The sequence below is a fragment of the Erithacus rubecula genome, assembly GCF_903797595.1.
Source record: "Erithacus rubecula genome assembly, contig: scaffold_101_arrow_ctg1, whole genome shotgun sequence".
NCBI classification, from domain to species: Eukaryota; Metazoa; Chordata; class Aves; order Passeriformes; family Muscicapidae; genus Erithacus; species Erithacus rubecula.
The window spans coordinates 574,282-596,763 of record NW_027636395.1 but is presented as its reverse complement, the minus strand read 5'-3'; the positions used below and the strand labels follow the sequence as shown (position 1 = coordinate 596,763).

General features: G+C 40.4%; 1 protein-coding gene across 3 annotated transcripts in view; it reads left to right on the top strand.

The window, feature by feature from the left end:
• The window catches only part of LOC306815140 (versican core protein-like), a 91,226-nt gene extending 76,439 nt beyond the window's left edge, over positions 1 to 14,787 (top strand). For all 3 annotated transcript variants that reach the window (XM_079331765.1, XM_079331764.1, XM_079331766.1), the window contains 3 exons: positions 12,114 to 12,258; positions 12,713 to 12,895; positions 13,737 to 14,787. In XM_079331765.1, coding sequence (XP_079187891.1) covers positions 12,114 to 12,258; positions 12,713 to 12,895; positions 13,737 to 13,867 — 459 coding nt within the window. In that variant the 3' untranslated portion in view covers positions 13,868 to 14,787. The remainder of the gene's footprint in view (positions 1 to 12,113; positions 12,259 to 12,712; positions 12,896 to 13,736) is intronic.
• The last annotated feature ends 7,695 nt before the right edge of the window (positions 14,788 to 22,482 follow it).

The following is a 22,482-nucleotide window of genomic DNA, read 5'->3' as shown; positions in this document are numbered from 1 at the left end:
TTGTGGTGGCTTATCAAATTCCCACTAGCAATGATGGAAGCTGTATTAAAAAAAAAAAACCCAAAACCCAAACAAAAAACAGCCAAAACCCCCCTCTGTCACTAAATATGGACCCAAGCAAACAGCCAGTAAATTCATTTTGGGACACCTAATATTTTGTGGTTTAGCTCTAAGGTCTTGTTCTTAGTTCCTGTTATTGTATGTGTGGGAACTCTTGTAGGTTTCAAATAGAAGTGCTCAAAAATCTGAGGCTGTGGTAATTTAAGAGTCTCTGCTGGAGCTGGTTTGTGATCTTGCCTTGCACAAGGCCATGTGTGGCAATCCTGCTCACTCACCAGGATGCATTTTTGGGGGATGATCTGGCATTCAAGCTCTTGCCTTTGCTGGGTCTCTGGGGTGCACAGAGGAGCCTCACAACTATTTCTGGAGCCTGCTCTGTGCAGCAGCTCTGCAGCAGCCATCCTTAGCTGGTTCAGGGGGCCATAATTCACTCATAAAATTTTAAGATGCTGTTGATACCCCTTGCTGACTTAAAACAAAAAAGAAAATCAGCAGGAGAGGGAAAACGTCTAGTCATCTTCACCTACCATCAACAAACCTAAATCAAAGAGCTGATGGACATAGGACATGATAAAACTCTTCCCCTTTCCAAATAATCTCTTCTGTAGGAGGGACAGGTGATTTATTTGGTGTTGAGCACCCAGTGAAGAACATCACATCGAGAAAAAGCCCAGACTGGTTATTACTTTTCCTTCCAGCTTTTAAATCAGAGAGCATCTGGACACACCTGTTGTTGCTGCAGACCATGTGGCTGCTGCTGGTGTGGAAAGACACCTGGGGCTTCATTTATTGCCATTTCATGTAGATAACCAGGGCCTGAAATGGCAAATAAATGTGACATTTCTTGGGGACATGGCTGTGTGTAGGTGACAGCAAAGAGGGTGGTGAAGCTTTCTCTTGTGAGGCACCCACTGGTGAGTCCAGACACCAAGTGTAAAATAAGATAAATGCTTATATATTCCAAAGACAGAGTTGTTGTGCCATTGATGGATCACTCAGGTCTAGTGGAAGCTGTTTCTGCCCATGGTCTCTCCCAGTCCAAACCATTTTATGGTTCTATGATTTTGAGGAAATTAAAATTAGAGCTAAGATTTATTTTTTTTTTAAGTTCAGGCTACTGGCTTGGCGAATTTTTACTATAATTTTCAATTTTAAGAAATTAAGATATTCTAGGAACAGAGCTGAACCATCTGTCCAACAGATTTCTGCTTTGATTGATCTTTTTTTCCACCTTATTTTTCTTTCATTTTTAACAACTTCCCTCTGTCTTTTCCTTCGGAAACAATTTAGGTGTCTCTTAAAATCATTTATGTTCATTGCTTCAATAGATTTTCCTCACAACTTATTCCATATGGTTTCTGCATCCCATGGTTCTGAGCAGCTGCCTCATTTATTCATTTTTCCCTGGCTTTTAACTTATTTCTCATACTTTCTAACCACTCTTGTTGTTACAGTGATTTATTGCTTCTATAGTAATTGATAGGAATGATAACAATTAAATATATGTATCCAATCTATTTCCCTGGTGATGTCCTAAAATTACAGTGAATTTAAATTCTGTGCAGGTAGAAAATTTGCCTCTTTTATGTTGTGTGCAGGTAAGCAGAATTCATGATGGCTTTAAAAGCATTAGCATAATTTGTGGTAGTAAAAGTCAGCATTATTACTGGAACACTCATGCTCCAAATTGAATTTCTGAATTTAGAGGTGGCTCTTGCCTATAGCCAAAATTTAAATATCCTTGATGTATTTTATGTATCAGGGTTCATCTGTATTCAGCTGTTTCTAGATTTGTTTCCCAACTCTATGAACTCTCCAAAAAAATATTACCATCCACAATTCTATTCAACACTTCTGGCATGGGGGAAAATTTGTTAAGCCTGCTGGGGATCCCCCTGATATCAATTTTCTTGGAGATACTATCAGAAAAGTGATTGTGCAGCTACAAGTGGAGCACATTCATCTTTATCTTGATACTTCTTTGAATTTTCTCCAATAACAGCTTGGTTCAATCAAAAAAATCATGCTTGCATGACTTTATGAGGTTTTATGGATTAAAAATAAACCCCTAACAGTTCTGATGCTTCTTAGACTTAAAAGAAAAAGCAAATTAGCAACAATGACAACAACATCAAGACATGTTGTGGGTGACAACTTTCTCTTTCAAATGAATTTTCTTTCTGAACAGAACAAGCCCCTAAAATTGGGAATTGAGAATGATGGAAACACAAGCTCCACTACTGGGGACACAGAAAATGGTTTATATTGCTTTGGTACTAATTTCCCACCAACATAAGGAAACCAACAGAAATATACAGCACAGTGACAGCAACTCTTTGCCAGATATTTTATTAGCGATTTTGGGAAAAGGGATAAAATACCTTTTTTTTTCTTCATTTCTTTGCACCTAAAATGTTTTCCAGCCGATGGGTTCAATGGAAGGAAATAATTAATTTTTTTTTTTTACATTTTCACTCCATGACAAGTTGTGTTTCTCCAGGTTTTTTTAAACTGAGGCCAAGAGCCAGCCACCATTAAACATGATATTTGGCCAAAGTATGTGAATGAGAATATAGAATTAGGGTTCTTACTGGAAAACTTACACTAGACCTGAAGTAGCCTTGACAGGCCTTCAGCTCTTCTGAAAAAGGCAGTTTAGGTGCCTAATAGTGGACTAAGTATAGTCAGCCACTGTTGGTAACTTGGAATTCTTCCTTTTTTTTCCCCTATAGAAAATACTCTCTGCTAACAATTCATCAAAACCAGCAGCAGCAGTAAAAAAAAAAAAATAAAAAAACCAAACAAAAAAACCTCAAACAAACAAAAAAAACCCACCCCCAAAAACAATCAATCAAACAAAAAAACCAACAAAACCCAAAAAACTTGCATTCCTGAGCACATTTTTTGTGCTTCAACTGGAATTTATGCTGCACTTGGAAAAATAGTGCCAGTAAGCAAGTTTTGGAAAAGATGAAGAATGATATGGTAAATTCACACTCTGGCTCTCAGAATTCCTGGAGGAATTGGTGTCTTGAATAATGAAGCCAGTACACTCAAATTCAATGAGAAAGCAAGAAATAGTGTTTAAATCTTTGTCCCTATTTGCATCGAGTCTGCCTGTTTGCCATAAAGAAACCCCACAACCATTTAGGACAAGAAAAATTATCCTAATAAAATAGAAACAGGACCACTCCTAAATCACAGTATTGGAGGTTCTGTCCCAACTTGAGGAGGGTTTTTGATCCACATCACTGAAATGTCTGATGTGTCACCATCTGTGAGATTTCAGGGGGGGTTTGGCAAGTTTATTTCTTAACTGTAAAGTGGTTTTAATTCAAAACCAGTTAGCAGTTTCCTGCCTTTCAGGCAAAATGGCACAGTCTTGTGCAGATAAAGCCTCACCATCTGCTGGTAAAACACACATTTTCAGCTTGTTGTACACACTGCAACCCAAACATAGACAGGCTTGAGAAGAGCAAAAATTGCTTGAATAAAGGAATTGTGTCCCACTTCTCATGCCCTAAAGTTTAATTGTCAGCTCAGGTGGCACTTTCCATAAAGAAAATGATTTTCAGGTAACTGGTCTGTCATTACAGGATTTATATTTTTTTTTTCCCCATAAGTATTTGCTTATATTTGTCTTTCTTTTTTTGAATTTTCTTAAAAAAAAAAAAAAATTTGGATCTTCTTGGCTTAGACCAGAATTTATCTTCAAAGTGCTCCTTGGGTAACTTAGGGCACATTGTCCAGTGAGCAGAATAAAATAGGCTATAATTACAATAAGCTGTGGGATCCAATGGCTGCTGACATGTAAATGTTTTTTTCTGATTTGCTATGCTATCTGTGTGGCAGGGAGCAATCTTTTCACATCTTCATCATCTCCCTGCTCTCTCCCTTTTTTTTTTTTTTTTTTTTTTTAATTTTTTTTAAGTCCTCCTTTCTGCTTTTAAAAGAAAGAACTTTTCAGTGGTTATGTTGGTTGGGAGAGGTGAAATTAATGTTCTGGAGCTGATGAACCACACAACAGAACAAATTTAGGGCAAAAAAAGCCCAGCTGGAGATGAGGGGACACTGCCACAAGTCTGGGAGCATCACCTGAGGTTGTGTGGACCAGTGTGCAAACTTTGGCAAATCTGCCTGGTCCCTGATTTCAGATAATTTGTCCCAAAAGTGTTGGTGGTGAGAGCAGACCCTGAGGTGTGTCCAGAGAACTCACAGCAGCCCAGCTCTTTCAGAGCTTTGTTATTCACTGCTTCCTGAAAACCAGGCCAATTTCTGCTCAAGATGTTTCAGGTATGATTACATTGATAGGTTCAAGAGGCAGGGGAGAATAATACAGTGGTTTTTAGAGCATGTTTTCCTAGCTCTGCTTTTTCTTCTGTTCAGGGTAGTTGCAGAGCTGTTCTGTTGGCTTTGGTGTGGGAGAACATTGTTTTCCCTCTGATTTACATTCTGCAGTGCAATGAAATATGTAGTTTTTATTTACATTTAGAAAATTAAAGAGTCTACATTGTTCTTGCACTTTACTGTAGACTTTTCTCCCAGCATTTCTGTAACAGTGAACAACTCTAATTTTAAGTATGTATCAAGGACCACCTTCATCCCACAATTATCCAAAAGGCACTAAGCAGTAAAAATAAACACATTTGGAAAAGACACAGGAGAAGGAAGCAAGGCCCAGACACTCACAGCTGTGTGAGCAGAGGAATTTGCCTTCTTGGATCTTTTTATACTTTAAATGTGATGCAATACAAACTGCAGAACAACAAAACTTACATTATCAGTGGAGGCATTTAATAATTGATGAAAGGCAGAGAGGATACAATGGGATGCTTAAAAATACCCCAGCAAAATCGAATTTAAATAATTCACTTAGCTCTGTGAATGGTAACTTTTACAGCTGTAAAGCACACCCATCCAAACATAAAAAAAAAAAAGAAAAAAAAAGGAGGGGGGGGGGAAATTTAAAAAAAATCTGGTGTTGCTTTTGGCAGCTCCCCTTTTGTGTTTGCTAAGGACCCTTGTGAGCAGGCACAGCAGACAAGGAGCCCTTTGGAGCTATTCATGTTATGGATTAAGCACATACAGCAACTTGGGGCTGTGCCCAGGGCCCCCTGCCCCACGAGGGGGGTTATTCACATCCCCTGGAAAACCCTGCTGATAATTAGTGCTTTGTAGGGCAGTGAGCTCACTGCCATTACATAAGATTAGTGCTGTAATAAGGAGCTGGCCAGAGTCTGTGGCCAGATTGTCTGTCACTGGGAGAATGCTGCCAGCCAGGAAAGGGATGGGGCATGTTGCCACTTTTAAAGCTGTCCAGAGACCCTGCCTTGGTTTTTCCTGCCCTTCAGCATGGGGGTGTTTGTGCTTTGTGTTCTGGTTCCTCAGGCTGTCAGTGGTGGGTAGCAACATTAAAAAAAATTAAAAATTAAAAAAAAAAAAAGCAAGAAGGAAAACACCCCAGAAACTTAATTCTGGCAAAAACAAAGCCTTCTCTTTTCCTTCCTTTATTGGTGAGTCAGGAGGTTTTAACTTGAGCAAATCTGTAACTGCACCCCTCTCAGAAAGAGTAACTTCATTGAACAAACACACACACACAAAACCCCCAAAACCTTCAAAAGGCATGGAGTATTGTAGTGAAGGATCCTGCCTCTGAGGGTTAAGTAAAGCAAACAAACTAAAAAAGTGCTGTAGTCAGCTGCAAACAAAAAGCTCATTGTGCCCATGTCCCACAGGATCCTTGGAGAAGGAGATTTTAAACCTACCAAATGTTTTGGTTCTGTGCTGCAGTCAGTCATTACAGCCTCTTTTTAAGATGCTCATTTGACCCACGTTTAAATGGAGGAGAACTATATAATGTTATTAATGACAGGTATATTTTTGGTTCAGGTTGTTGTAATGAGGGCCTCTTGGACAAAGTGGGGTTTTGTCTTGTTTTTACCAGGGGGGTCAGCAATTGCTTTCAGAAACTTGTTACTGCTGGGCTGAAATTACTCGTTGCTCTGGGTTAAAATTCTTGGACAGCTTCAAACCTGTAGTAATTGTTGACAAAGTGCAGGATTTTTCCTTCTTTTTTTTTTTTTTTTTTTTTTTTTTTTTTTTTTTTTTTTTTTTTTTTTTTTTCCCAGTGGCTCTCCTGCTAGCTGTGCACAAAAAGATTAAATCACACCCCACAAAATTTGCATCACGCTGATAATATATATTCATGTCAATGTGACTCCAAAACAAACATGAATTGCACCAAACCAGCACTTACCATCCTATTCACTTTGCCACTCAATTTTAACATGATTTCTCAGCTGCTAAAGTGACTTCTGAGAGCCCATCACACACAGCATACCCTCAAAACTGAACTGTACAGCGTGTGATAAAAGCCATTATTCTGAAAACAAAACATGGCAAAGAACAGGTAAAAATCCACGGCCTCATTTAGCTTTGAAAGAGTTAATGAACGAGGTTCCTTCTCTGAATAAATGTAATTTTGGAGCAGGTAGACAGCGTCACCTAGTGGGGTTTCACTGCCACTCTCACCATTTTCTGCTTTTCATGGAAAAATCCTGTGGTGTGTTTTAAAAACACCCCAGAGCTGTGCTCCACCATGCGACCATTTATTCCCAAAACTACAGGACTGACGGTACTTTTATATTTCAGTTTCATAAGGCAGCCTTTTTTCCACTGATTCACTTTTGATTCATTAGATTTATTTCTCAAATAATTTCTTTTTGCAGAGCTCTTCCTGCTTATTCAGTCTGCAATCCCTTCTTGTGGGTAACCACAGATGCACACAAATTTATGTTTTCCAGAGTCCTTTTCTTTTTTTGCAAGCTGCTGCACAGGACTCCAAAAGTTTCTCAGTACATTCCATCTCTCTGTTACCAAAAAACCCAACCCCTGCAAGAGAAATCTTTTGCAGAAGTATTTAGCAAAGCTCCTCCTGGGAATTTTGTCTTGCTCACAGTGTGACTCAGTCATGGGGAGTGTTGGGTTCCTGCCTGGTCCAAACCCTGCCAGTTTCCCAAATCCTATGCAAATAAAACTCAGATTAGGAGCTAAAGGGAAGGCATGCAACCAGAACTTAAAAAATATATATCAGGATCATGACATGTGATTTTTTGTGTGTACTTCTAAATAGGTTTAAATATTCAAATTGATTTGAGTTTCTCCCAGCAAAGATTTATGCACACTTTTGGTCCCTCCTTCAGGCAATTATTTTAGCTTCTGTCTGAATCCTGAATCCCTGTGATGGTCCCCCTTAAGGCATGACCAATGGCTTTAAATCAAGATGTGTGCTTAAACTGTCAGTGAATACAGTTTTTACTCTCAAAAACACTTTGGTGAGTTCTGTCAGGCTGCTTCCATTCATAAAATTAAACAGAAAAACCTTTTGCAGGCCTGGAGGGAATTTTAGTGGAACAGAGCCTGCACTATAAGATAACTTATTGTCTTTCCCATGTAAAAATGCATTTAAATACTAGCTGACCTTAATGGATGTATTTCATACACTGCCAAATCTTCACAGAAATCTGATTTTTTTTTTTTTCCTGTGGAAAAGAATGGCAATCCTGTTTCAACTTCCCAAGTGTCTCCTGTAACAGCATCAGTGCTGTACAGCAGCATGAGTCACACATGAGGGTTTCCTGGGCTGATGCATGTGCTCATTGTAACCTCGTGCTGATCTTGTTGAAGTTCAGCCACTGAGTAATCCTTGAGACTCACTCAAAGTGAGATATGATTTTTACTTAAGCTGTCCAATTGCAACAACCCCCACAGTGAGGGGCTCATTCAGGGCCCTTTCCTGATAAAGAAAAGACTTTGTCTGCTATTGTTTTGAAAAAGAATTTTAGAAGTGTATTCCTGTTCTTATCAGAGCTATGGCAGGAGAAGAAAAGGGTGATAGTAAGGTTTGCAGTGGTGGTTTCAGCTTAGTGATAAATAGCAGGCAGGAAATGTTGCTCCACTTTCAGATGAAATGGCACAAAAAGTATCCAATCAACCACTCCCGACCTCTTCCATTGTTATTTTTTCTGTAATTTGCCTCATTAGTCTTGCATTAAGGAGGAATCAGATAGGGAAGTAACCAGAACTAAAGAAAATAAAAATCACAACTGCAAGCTCCAAAAACTGCCAAGACAGCTTTGTAGAGACAGCTTACTTAAACATGCTGAAAACATGTTTCCTTTCCCCAGAAGGAAAAGCCTTAACCTATAAATCTAAATAGATGTATTTCAAGTAAATTATTTCCTAGATTCAGTCGTGTGCAGAAGATTGCTGGCCCTTACACAATACCGAGGTCAAGCAGTAAAGTTTTGTTGGCATCAGTAGCTCTTTATTGTGCTTTGTTAAACACAATGCTCCTTGGCTATTTTGGAATGCAAAATACAATGACTGATCTCATGATGAGCCTTTTGGAGGTGAAGGAAGGGCTGGAATTTCCAAAGGTGAGATACTCCTGGATTCACCTGGGCAGTGCAATAACCTGAAAGAGCTGAGTGGATTACCCATCAGTAAAGAAATGAGCCGCCAAGAAAATCTGCTTATCTGGGAATTTAAATGATGAATCTCCCTCGAGGTGGGGTCCTCCCCATGATGGGGAGATTATGCTCCTTCTGTTTAATTAGCAGCCATCTGATTGAGGATAGGTAGTGACTGGCTAATGAAGTTTTGTGCTTTACAGCCCTTGCTGTAGTCCTGGCTCTTTTAGCTCCTTTCATGTGACAAGTGTCTGCCACCCAACAGGACTGTGAGTTTATGCAGTGCCATATAAGGAAATCTTCCCCAAAAAAGTGGAACTTAATAAAATGTCCTCATGGGCTTCTGGAGCCATCATATCCAAACTCCTCCTGTGAGGCAAGAGAATACATTTTCTCTGTTTTATGGGCTGCGAATGGCCAGCCAAATGCATTATCTAGTGCCACGTAGGAAGCCTGAGGAGCTGAATCAGAACTCAGCTCCAGCTCTAATCATGGACCATCCACACTCTGCAGGAAAATTGTCAGGGCCTTTTAGCAGAGAAAGCCTGAACAAATAAATGCAATGTGACAGAGAAGGCTCTGATTTCAACAATAAAACCAAAAAAGTACAAGCAAGATTAACTAATTGTTATGGTATAATTGAAAGCATAAAGAGTATAAACTCCAGTTTTCATCAGTTGGACATTTGGTCTTGGAGCATCCTGGTTTGGTGGAAGGGGGTGGGACTGGATGATTTTAAAGGTTCCTTTCAACCCAAGCCATTCTGAGATTCTGTGATTGCTCTGAACTTCCATCTCCACAGCCACCTCAACTGGAGGAGAAATGTGGTCAGCCAAACCTCCTCCTCCTACAATTCTTTGTCTTGTACATAATTAAGATTTTATGTCCAGAAATGTACATTCTGGAAGTGCTTTGCATTTTAATACAGAGAAAAAAAATCCCTATCTGTTGTGGTAATAAATAATAATAATAATAATAATAATAATAATAATAATAATAATAATAATAATAATAAATAATAATAATAAAATAATTGCTTAAAAACCACAGTAGTGACAGTTCTTAGGTCACTCTGTGCAATCACCCTGTGTCAATATTTCTGATAAGGAGTAAAAACCTTACAGCAACTTTACTTCCATATATTCACTAAGTATTTGATTCTATTTAGATTTTGTCATGTGAATGATACAGGTAAGAGCATTGCCAAAGGTTTTTTCCCATTAATTTTTTGCAGATATGGGTTTACTGGAGATGGTACAGTCACCCAGATCTACACTAGTGAAAACCAGATTCATGCCTGTGCTCATGCAAAGATCTAATCCATAAGAGAAAAGCAAAATATTAGTTTATTTGTCTAGTAGCCTATTCCACTCAAACTGTGAGAATCAACTTGTGTCATTGTCCCATTATCAGTGTCTAAATAAGGAAATGAAAAACTACAGAGGGGCTGGGTGGAGACCTAAGAAAGCAATTCAGCAGTTTGGAACTTCCTCTGCTAAGCAATTCTGGCACCAGACCCAGGCAAAATCAGCTCCTCAGCCAAAATAAATCTGTGCAATGACGATATCAGATGTGAGGTAACAGCAAGTCATGCTGGAGGATATCAGACATTCTTGAACAAACCACAGGGCCTAGCTGTAATACTTTGCCACCATGCTGCAGCCCTGCCAGCTAAGCAAACACAGATTTTGGAGTCATTTTGGCAAGGCAAGAGCATATGGAGTCTGTGTGCTGAGCACCTCCAGCTCACATGCCCCCAGATATCCCCTAAACATCCTTCATTCCCACACTCTCACCCCTGTGGAAGCAAGCAGCTCTGCAGTGTCATTTCCACTAGAAACAGCTGCAAGGCTTGTTGAAATCTTCCCTTGGCTCTCATCAGTATTGGTGAAACTTTCTGCCACTAACCTTGCAGTTTAATTTTTGTGTGCATGCATGCACAGGGTCTTGAAAGCGAATGGATCCTAGACTTGAGTAAATGAGTTGGTGTAATTTAGGGCTGTTAAACACTGGAGAGTTGAGATGGAGTTAATTTAGTTCTGTAGGAAAAGGGGGATGTTTAATTAGAGGTAATAAATTCAGTGCAGAACAAATTTATTCAGACTGTGCTGGTTAAAGTGCCTGGATAATTAAAACCCGTGATGGGTGAGATGACACGTGGTAGGAAAAGGTTAAGTATTTAACTCATTTTCCTTTCATAGTTTGATTCATTGTAAGGTAAATACTACTTGTGTGGGGTATGTTAACTTTATTCCTAAGATGTGTTCACCCAGGCAGTGAAGAGGGGTTATTTCACAAAGTTAAGAAAATAGAAAGCTAAACTTCTATGACATTTATAAGGGCCAGCTCTAGTCAGAAAGATGTAAGCACTGAGGAAATATAAGCACTGTAGGAACTGTGTCATTTTGCCCATACAAGGGGCTAGCTGCCTGGTTAATGTCTGGCATTTATGTGAATTCCAGTTCTTACAGATATCTATTTTTATCCTTCCCTAAATTCTTCCTGGAGTGATACAACAGAAATCCCAGCGAAAATCATTAGGAGTGGTTTCCAAATATTCTCTCACTTTCCTTGACATAACACTATGCAAATCTCAGATTCCTAAACTTTGTTTGGGAACAAGGTGAGGGATTATCCCACCTCTGCAAGCTGCCAGGACAGGAGGCTGTATGTTCCCTGGCAAGAACTGCTGCACAAGTTTCAATCAGTCTGACAAAAGTGCTGCTGCTTCTGCTGATTGATTGGAAAAACAGACTGAATCCTCCCGAATTTTCATCCAAAAATGACATTGTGCTGGTATTTCACAGCCATCCCAAGGTTCTTTTGTGAGTTTTTTGTTTGTTTGGCACATACACAAAAACCATATTTCTACTTCTAAAAGCAGTGCATTTTGAAGAAGCACTTCCTGCATTTATTCATACATTTTCATAGATGTTTGAGGCTGTTTTTTCAACAGAGGGCAGAATTTGAATCACCATTTCTAAAGCTGAGAGGCTGCTGTCTGTGCTCACTCTGCCACCTAGCATTTTTAGTGGAAACACCAATCTCCAGCAATTTTGGGGGCCACATTCTCACCCTTTCACTTATGTTGTGCCTAATTCTGCACACCATCCTGTGGAATTACTTCATTAACTGAATGAAATCAGTATGGATTATTTAAATCAGACTTTCATTATTTATGCCATCCTATGTCATCAATAATCCAAGTCTGGGAAGTTAGTCTGTAACTTCTCACTTAGCAGATGTGCACTAATGAGGGTCATGGACTATTTACTCTATTTTCTTGCATTCTACTTGATAATATTTATGTAGGAAAGATTGTTTTTGACACACTTAGGATCCAGTTTTGCTTGTGTCTCTTTGCTTTGTTCATCAGTTTACAGTAAAGAAGTTAGACCAGAATATTGTTCCCCTTGAGATAATCTTTAATATAGTGGGAGGATATTATAGATCTACTTTTGTTTAGCCCAGCCTAAATCAAAGAGTTGAGATTGCTTTATCACAAGTGATATCATGTGCTCCTTTGTTAATGTAAATATTCTCCAGCTCTGAGAATGATGGTTTTACTTCTCTTTTCTGCAGCAATATGAGAACTGGAGACCAAACCAGCCAGACAGCTTCTTTTCTGCTGGAGAAGACTGTGTTGTTATAATCTGGCATGAGAATGGGCAGTGGAATGATGTCCCATGCAATTATCACCTTACTTATACCTGCAAGAAAGGAACAGGTACAAACTTTGCAGTTACAAAAAATAATTTGCTAAATTACCATTCAGTACTTTTTACCATGCTCTTTGGACCTTGTTTTCAAAAAGTTTCCCCTTTTTGAACAGTCTGTCATTGAGGATGACATGAAGAGTCCTGAAAAGAGGACTTTTTCCTTTAATGCTTGTAGTAACTTCACTGGTTTTCATGTTTCTGAAAAACAACTCCTTCGTGTGACTATGCCAACTTTTTGGCTTGAATTTACATTTAAAATTTAAACCAAAAAGGCAATACTGATCACAATATCTGCCAGTTTCCCATTTCCATCACTATTGGTTTTGGTTTGCAAGACTGGAGATCTACAGGACAGACTGATCCCCTCTGTCCTTGTCTGGATGCTCCTCTTGGGAGTCCAGCTCAGAGCCCAGTCTGGGCTCACAAACTGAAACGCTGGGTGTTTCTCTCCTTTCCTTCCAGTGGCTTGTGGCCAGCCTCCTGTGGTGGAGAATGCCAAGACCTTTGGGAAGATGAAGCCTCGTTATGAGATCAACTCCCTGATCAGATACCACTGCAAGGATGGTTTCATCCAGCGCCACATCCCGACCATCCGCTGCCAGGGCAACGGGCGATGGGACATGCCCAAAATCACTTGCATGAATCGTGAGTTCTCTGAAAGGAAACCAGCAGCCATCAGGAACACTGGGCTAATGAAGACCAGTGTTTAAGATCAATGAGGAATGAATGTGTGTTTTGAGAGAGGAGCAAATCTGGTAGGATGGATTATAGGGGGAAAAGCAGCCAGCCCCCGGAACAAACACAAATTTTACTCTTCTGTTTCTGCTGATGCTTTGGAGTGGCTACCTAGAACAGAGGCTAGACAAGATTAATAGAATAAGAGTAGGTGTTTATTAAAGGCCTTCAATAGGTACACTTTGTCAAAAACCTCCAGGGGGCTACACCCAAGGTGGAGGGTGGTCACGAGTTTTTCACACAACTCTAAGTTTGGTCCATTTACATATTAGGAGTTAATCATCCAATTACAGTTAGATTCCCCCAGTTTTCTCCCCAAATTTACTTTTGTTGATACTTTTTTTGGGCCTGAGACTGTAGGGTACCCTTGGATTTCAAGCCTAGAGGAATTGTCTGGCCAAAATGTGAAGGCAGTAACACTCTATATGGAGTTTAGAGTTATACACTAATGCTTTACAGAAATTGAAAAATATAAAGGCTAAAATCTTAAGGCATCACTGCAGAAGGCATTAAGATTATTTGAAAGTTGTTGATTGTTGATTCTAGGATCAACAGGTTCTTAATAATGCTAATGATTATTTCAGCAGCTGTGTGTATGCCTGTAACACTTCCACAACTCCAGTTAATAATTTGTTAACCCTCTAATCAACCAAGACCAAACACAACCGAGTTGTGCACTGCAACCAGCCCATCCACAGCTTAACTCCAACCAAATTTCCCCTTTTTTTTTTCCCCTCCCTTCTCTCTGCAGCCTCCACATACCAAAGGACTTACTCTAAGAAATACTACTACAAACACTCCTCATCAGGCAAGGGGACGTCGTTAAACTCCTCCAAGCACTACCACCGCTGGATCAGGACGTGGCAGGACTCGAGGCGCTGAGAGCTAAATGGTGAATTGGGGATTTCCACCATTTCAGCCAAAGTCATAACTTTCTGTGCCTTTTTCTATCACTTATAGGAGTATTATCGAATCGTTTTTGAAACTACGGACTGCAGTATTCACGGCGCGTTTTTTGCAAAAAAAAAATTAAAAAAAAATAAAAAAAAAAAGGGAAAAAAATAAAAATTACGGTGTTTATCAGAAAATGTAAGAAATAAATAAAAAAAAAAGAGGAGAAGTGCTTATGGGGATAAAAGGAAACCATTTCCAGCCTATAAAGATTATTAGTTTTCTATATGCCATCGGTGTGGACCATTTTATGATATGTACCAGCCTTCTGCAATATTTAAACAGCTCAATTTTAGCACCAATGAAAATGTAAATAAGATGATTTTAATGTTGTTTGACTGTGTGTTGTTTTTAAAATCCTGTATATAAAATGAAAAGTCACACTAATTTCAGGCATATTTATGGTTAGAACGGCCTCAGAGGTCTTCAGTCATTTATGACGTTGTTTCTGTGTTGTTTACCTAGGCTGGAAATGGTTGAAATAAAGACTTCACTGACTGAAATTTGCAATTATCAGGTGAAGATAAACACGCAAGCGACATGACTTTTTTTTTTTTTTTTTTTTACCTTTAATTTTTTTAAGTGGGAACTGTGCCAGTTCTTACCCACGGTACAGTTTGTGTCCCATGAGATGAAAAGTTTAGACAGAGCACATAAAAGTGGCATGGAGCATGAACTAGGGACTGCAATATGGGAAGTTTTTTTCTGCTCTCCATTCCAGTTTCAGCACACATGAGAAAGGACTGTGTGGAGGAGTTATGTATGACAAGGAGAGCCTGTAAAATTCCAAGTTCTAATACATTAACTTTATCAACCAGGGCCACTTTTTTTTTTTTTTTTTTTTTTTTGTTCGGTTTGTTTTGTTTCATGTTTTTGTTTTTTGAGAAGAATAAAAGGAGAAAAGGAAAAAAAAATACTTTCACGATATTAACCACAAGGTCTATATTACAGGTCTCTGCATTCTAAAATGGAGGTAGACCTGGTGTTTGGGGGATTTTTTTTTTTGTAGAAAACAAACAAAAATCAAAAAAGTAAATAATTTTGTATATATAACCATTTTTTAATCTTTTTATAAAGTAATGAATGTTTGTGTATGAATGCTGCAGCTGTGAAGCGTACATAAATAAATGAAGTAAGCCATACTGATTTAATTTATTGGATGTTATTTTACCCATACAAAGAAGATTCAAAGAGCTCACCAGTGCAGTATTAGCCCCTGAGCTCCACTTTTGGAACCATCTTTCAGTTCAACTTGCTCTTTTTTCCCCAGAGAACAAAAATTCCTGCTAAACAGGATCATTTGTTTGCGGCTAGATGGGTGAGACCTGTGAAGAAGAATCAGGATCTTGGCTTTCTCTAAAGAAGTGTGTGCACAGATTGGTTCTAGGTTGTAGTTTGGTGCAGTGTGTATGTAGGAGTTTTTCTGTTATGATTTCTTGCCCGGGTCAGTGCCACCACTGACCCTGAATTGTACAGTGAGAGCAGGAGGTGGCGTTTGAAACGGCCTCCCCAAGGAAAGGACTGTTATTCCTGCAAAGTGCCTTGCACACCTTTGGGCACAGGACTTGGAAAAAAAAATAAGAAAAAAAGAGGAAACAAAAAAAAAAAAAAGGTTAAAAAAAAAGTGAAAATAAGTTTCTTAGGATGTACCTTTTAAAGTAACATGGAAAAACACACACAGGAGGCGTTCACGCCTTTGTGTCTGCGTGGGGTTGTGGTGGGGAAAAACAAAATCTGAGAGGGAAAGGAGAAGAATTGAAACCCTGCCAACATGGCAAGCTGCCCATGGAGTGACCTTGCCACGGTCCAGACATCACCCCCTGACCCTGAGGAGTGGCAGAGGCTGCTCCCCACCCTCGTGGGGGGCTGGCAGCTCTGCTCCCCACCCCTCACCCCCAAACAATGCACATAATACTTTTCTCTATTTATATTATTATCTTGTATAGTGTATAATGTGAATGTCTGGGGTTCGGTTTTATTTTTTTTTTTTTTTCTTTTTTTGTGAATGAAAGTCTAAAATCTTTGTAACTTTTATATCTGCTTCTGTTTCACCAAAGAAACAAGGTTTTGCTATACTGTGACTTGTCTTGTTATTGCATGTCTTCCTGTTTAAATCTATGCAATGTGATTTTTTTCATATGAATACAACTAGACCATCAGGTACTTCAAAAAATTACCATGGGCTTTGTCAAATGCCCACTGGAGTCAAAGAGTCAGCTGGCTGAACTTTAGTAGGTGCTGGATTTGACTTTATATGAGCAGCTTTAGGGGATATTTTAAGATATACATTGTATGTTTTGAAGTCGATTATTGCTTGTAAAAGTCAAGGCTCTGTTCATAAATATACACTACTTTACACATCACTTCCTTGTACCAGAAACACACAGAACAGAAAATATATTTTAACACTTTGCAAACTTTCTCACCATATGTATAAAAAACCCTGCATAGATTTGTTGTTTTCTTGTCTACTTGTTGGATTTAAACAATGTTGTAACACATTCAGATAACATTGTGATTGTAGTTTTAATTAGGTTAGATGCAGTGCGTATATTGATTTTTTTTTCACCTCCTTCTATTACGCATAATAAAATAGGACTGACAACATTCCTTATTAAAAAGAAAAAAAAACAACAAAAAACCCTAAAAAATCCTGTCACCCATGCTTGTTTATTTAGACAGGGAATGGCAAGTTATTCAGCTCTGGAGAATTTTTCTAATATTGATGTAAACCCCAAAATGTTTCTGTACCAGCACCCTGCAAAATGCACACAATTGTGTCACTGGGCTGGCTCTGCTGTGAAGCCAGGGTGCTGCCACGACAAATTCCATCATCCTGGAGCATCCCTGACTCTGTGGAGCAATGTTTGGGTTGGAGTGGAGGGACAGGAGACAAATCCAGAGATGTCACAAGGGCTGGAGCGCCAGGACAAAGGGGGATGGATTCAAACAGAGAGATGGGTGGGATTTGGGGCAGGAATTGTTGCTGGCAGGGTGGGCAGGGCTGGGATGGGATTCCCAGAGCAGCTGTGGCTGCCCCTGGATCCCTGCAGTGCCCAAGGCCAGGCTGGACACTGGGGACACTGGGAGGGGTCCCTGCCGTGGATGGGGTGACACTGGGTGGGATTTAAGCTGTTTTTAACCAAAACTATTCTCTGGTTCTGTGATCTGAATACAGATTTTGCATTTTTCTGTGGCCATGGCAGTCTCTGCAGAGTACCCAGTGCTGCTCTGAGCACCCTCCTGCCCCCTCAGACACCAACAGTGTTTGAATTCCTGGAATAACTTTTTTGGGAGAGCTCCTCAAACAGCAAGAGAAGGTTTGAGGAGCTGAGTGGGGCACACATTCCTTTACTCCAGCTGCACCCCAATAGATGCATTCATTAAATTAGATGGAGACAGAACTTTGGTTTATTGGGATCTCCTGCCTGAGACATCACAATTCATCAGAGGCTGGGCATGGAGGAAACAAGTCTTTGGAGTTTTCTGTAGGAGAGAACAAGTCTTTGGAATTGCAGCAGTGGGGCCAGCAGCATGCAGGCAGGCTGGCAGTGGAAAGGCTTTGCTGCCAAGAGGGCTTTGACATCAGAAATTGCTCTGCCAGGGCAGTGGCTGGAGGAGCATTGAGGCTCACCTATGGGTAAAGTCCTTTCCTAAAAGAAAATTCTTAATTTCTGTAGGTGACACTTCTGCCCTGAGCACAAGCAGAGTCCATCCCTGGGTCGTGGGAGTTGAAACAGCTGGTGCAAAATGGCAAATCCATTCTTTTCCAGAGAAAACACACAACTTGTGTTTCTGATTTTAAGCAGTGACGTGCACAGGGCTCCACTAGCACATTGCTCTTCCTGATGAATGATGCAAAAGATACAAACAGTGCTTGGAGGGGACATGGACAAAAGCTTAAAGGCCACACAAAGCTGTTAGCACAGCAGAGACAAGAAGTAAGGACAGAAACATCATCCAGAAACATCTGCCCTCCAGCAGCAGACCTGGAAGGAAACTTAAGGCCTTGTACAGAGCAATTTTATGGCACATTTTCTTTTCCATAGCAAATAAATATTTCCAAATGGGGAAACCTACAGCTGTTTGTGCTGTAGAGGCTCAGTGACTGTGTAAGTGCTGATAAAACAGAGAAGCAGAGCCTTGAGTTCCGTGAGAGAGGAATTTATTGCCAGGGCAGGAGCAGATCCATGACAATACCAAAATGCCTCTGGATTTCCAGGTGCCAAAAGGTGGGAGGAGTGAAATGAAGCTGAAAATGGCCCAGCAGCTGCTTTCTGCAGTGGTTGGGGGAGAAAGTAAAAAGAAGACAAACACTTCTGGTGGATGCAGCAGTGCAAGAGCAAGGCTGCTGGGTTAGGATCTGGAAGTGCTGAGCAGGAAAAATCCTTTTTGGGGCAGGTGGGCAGTGGGTTTAGGGAAGGGAATAAATGGTGTGGCTGTCTCCAGTGGCAGGAGAATGTCAGGAATTTGTTTCTTACAGTTTTCGAGGTGATAATTGCACATAAACGTTCCTGCTTGGTGGGGACAAAAGAGAAAAGCAGAGGTTTGGCACAGGTCACAGAAAAGATCTGCAGCAGACCTGAGTGACCACTGAAGGCCCTGTTCTTTCACAGGTTTGAAAAAACAAAAAGAGGAAAAAGAAAAAAATGGGCTTTTCTAAGCAGATGATGGAAGATTTAATTGCAAAAGGCAGCAGGATCCCAGCTTAGTCTTTTCAGAGTTGGAACAAACATTGGGATCACCCAAGTACTGTGACTTTGTCAAAATAAATATAAATAAACTTGGGAAAGGAGGAAGAAGCACCAGATATTGCTGATGGTGCTGTCTGCTTGCTGAATGAGGAATCCCTTTGGTTCTCCCTGAAGGGAACTCCTTCCACCTCTGCTTAAACCAGGACAACTTCCAGCTGTGCCAAAATCCTTAGCAAGGACACAAAATCCAGGAATTGAAAGGATTGTGTGTTACCAGAGATCAAAAATTCTTACCATGGATCGAAAATTCCCAAATACTTGGATTTTTTAGTACATGGCAGGGTAAGAAAACATCCCCTGTGTCTCCCAAAAGTGCATTTCCACAGGAGCACGTGCTCTGTTAAAAACAGTGTGGATTTTGGTGAATTTCAAACCATGCTGCAGCCAGGGCTGGTATTTGCAGCTTGAAAACAGCTGATGGCAAAAGGCTGAAATGCCAGATCTTCCCCTTTGTTTTGTTTTTTTTTTTTGGGGGGTGGGGAGAGGAAATAAAGATGTTTTCCTCTCAGCAGCCTGAACAGGTCCTGCTGGTTTCCTCATCCTTTAAAAAAGTTAAAAAGAGAATCCTGAACCTGGGACACTGATGGTACCAAAGACATTGCACTGCCTTAGACTTGGCAGAATCCATCTCCCTTATCCCTGCAAGAGGATCTGGAGCAAAATTCTGTCCCCCTGCACTCTGCCATCACCCATAGATCACTGGATGAGGTTAGAGGGGGAAATACATGATTTGGAATACTCACATTTCTCCCCCACATCCTTCCCTCAGCCCAGCTCACTCCCTGTGGAAAATGTCCAGGCTGACATTTTCAGAGGCAGAGTAAGAAGGGTGAAAAATCATCAGAAAATAATGTTGTTGTGAAAGGGAATTCTGATGAAAATGCAGGAAGGGTGATGGGATGAAAAAAAATGTGGGTATTGATTTGAAAATGGAAAATAAATCTTGGAAAGGTTTGTATTAGGCAGGAATTGAATTTATACCCATGAATTTAGAACAAACAGGAAATGCACATCAGTAGAACAGCTATATATGATAATAAAAATATATGTTATTATAATTTTTTATAAACTGGCCTAAATAAATGTGTTTGTGCTGCAGTGGGAGTTTTTGTTTGCACTCTATAGTGACAGGTTGTACTTCAATCCTTCAGGACCTCTTTTTTTTAAGGCAAGACCTTTTAGTCTATGTTTGCACAAATGGGCTACACTTCCTGACACCCCCCAGTCCTTGAAAATTGTTAGCAGCAGCTGCTTGCACTTTTAAATCCAAACATGTGAGTTTGAAATGGCAGGCTGTGTGGACACAGGGATTTTCCAAGCTGAAGTGACATTAGCATATTGCTGGAGTGAAATCTCTCCTAAAGGTAAGAGCTTTGGACATCCAGCATCACCTAATGCTGCTCCTGGGAGTGGGAGATTCTTCCTGGAGAAGAATTGTGGAAGTTAAGGAAAGGTTTGGGGTTTAGTCACAAAAGTCTTCTGAGATTGGCAATGGATTGGATTGGCCCCAAACCAAGGGGCAGAAACCCCCCTGATTTTGGATGTGAAATGCCCAGTTTCCTGCTCTGAGCTATGGCAAGCTCAGCTCAGAGCCTGACCCACCTGCACAGCTTTTTGGCTGTTTTGGGGTCACTCTGGGCCCTATTCCTGTATTAGTTAACCTTGGGCATCAGCAGCACCAAGGTCTAATGCAAACCCCTTCACCTTGTTTTCCTCAAACCCACTGCTGACATTCTGTGCTGAGGGAAACTCATTTTTTTCTGCTCCCCTCCACCACTCGGAGAAGGTTTAGATTGGATTTAGGAGCAATTTATTCACTGGAGTATTGTCCAACCCAGTGGAGCCCTTCCAGAGAATGGAAGGGAGCTGGGAAGGGGCTGCAGAATTCCTGAGGGAGCTGGGAAGGGGCTGCAGAATCCCTGAGGGGGCTGGGAAGGGGCTCAGCTGGAGCAAAGGAGGCTCAGGGTGGAATTTCAGCAGGAATTTCCCCATGGAAAGGGAGCTCAGGGTGGAACCAGCAGGAATTTCCCCATGGAAAGGCAGCTCAGGGTGGAATTTCAGCAGGAATTTCCCCATGGAAAGGGAGCTCAGGGTGGAATTTCAGCAGGAATTTCCCCATGGAAAGGGAGCTCAGGGTGGAATTTCAGCAGGAATTTCCCCATGGAAAGAGAGCTCAGGGTGGAATTTCAGCAGGAATTTCCCCATGGAAAGGGAGCTCAGGGTGGAATTTCAGCAGGAATTTCCCCATGGAAAGGGAGCTCAGGATTGGCAGTGCCCAGGGAGGGTTGCAGTGCCCATCCCTGGAGGTGTCCAGGGAATTCCTGGGAGCTCTGGGCTGGGGACAAGGTGGGATTGGGAGCAGCTGGGACTTGGTGACTTTGGTGGCCTTTTCTGTGGTTCTGGGAAATCTCCTCTATGAAATCACAGAATTCAAGCACAAAGAGGTTCTTTGTTCAGCCTGTCCTTAAAAATGGAGAAAAGCATCAAATTTAGCACAACCTTTAGAAACAGATTATACAAATACATTAATGTATTACATATCTGATATAATATTAATATATTACATATCTGATTCATGAGGAGGACCCAGAGACTAGAAAAATATTATAAAAAGCTCATTTTCTGATGCTAAGTTTTTGTGGATGTTGCTAAGTGTCCTTCCAAGATCAGCCTCTCCACACTCAAGGATGAGATAAACTCCAGGAAGGATTGAACCACATGGATTTTATTCACAATTACAACATCTTCAACCTCACACATGTGGAAAAATAAACCCACATAGCTTTGCCCAAAGGCACAACATGTGTGGGGGAAACAGCCAGTGGGGTGACAGTAGCAGAATGGAAATTATTGCATTTTTAGGGGCTGTACCTCTCTGTTTTGTTTTTCCTGCAGCTGCTTAACATCTGAGATACTCTCACTCAAAGAGTTGAATGTGAAAAATCTTTATTTGCTTCCCTGTATTATTTATTTCAAAAATAAAATTGCTTACTGAAACTTGAAAAGTGAGAAAAAAAAAAACCTCAGGAAAAAACAGAAACTAATCAGGATTTTTTCCCCCCAAAATCTCAAGAGGAGGAAAAATACCTGAATAGAATAAATATTTGATATCTTTATGGAGAATTCACTACCTTAAATATTATTCTTACTGATGATAGATTCCCAAGTGACTCAGAGACTTTAATTCCTGGGAGGTTATCAAGATGAGGTTGAATTTCGAGATGTCTTGCATGTATTTTTTGTTCAGTGATAATTAATATTGCTGTTCACTGTTGGAAGGATTGCTTTGGCTGGCTGCAATTCCAGTTTTATATCATCACCAGTTCTGTGTAATCTGATTTGACATGGGAAGGGAAAGATACAATAGATTAAAGAATGGCTGTGCTAATTGCTAATCAGTTTTGGCAATGGCAAAGAAACCATATTTCCAATAGCACCATATTTACCATGTAGGTAAATACACCCAAGGATCCTGAGGCAATGCATTAACAAGAACTTGGTTTTACAAGGTTTTAAATGCCCACACCCCTTGTTCTTCATTTAGAGCTGGGCTTGTGCAAACAAATCTCCAACACAAATTTCAGCACACCTGAGATTTCAGGATTTGCTCCAACACTCGTTGTTGTCATGCAGAATGTGATTTTGCAGTGTGGTTAACACCAGGCCCAGAGGCAATGCTACCAATATAAAGCAAAAAAAACCCAAAAAAGTTTCTTCACTTTATGTTCAGCAGCAAGCTGAAAATGGCAGGGTTGAAGCTCTAAAAAAAAAACATCAGCAAGAGCAAACTCA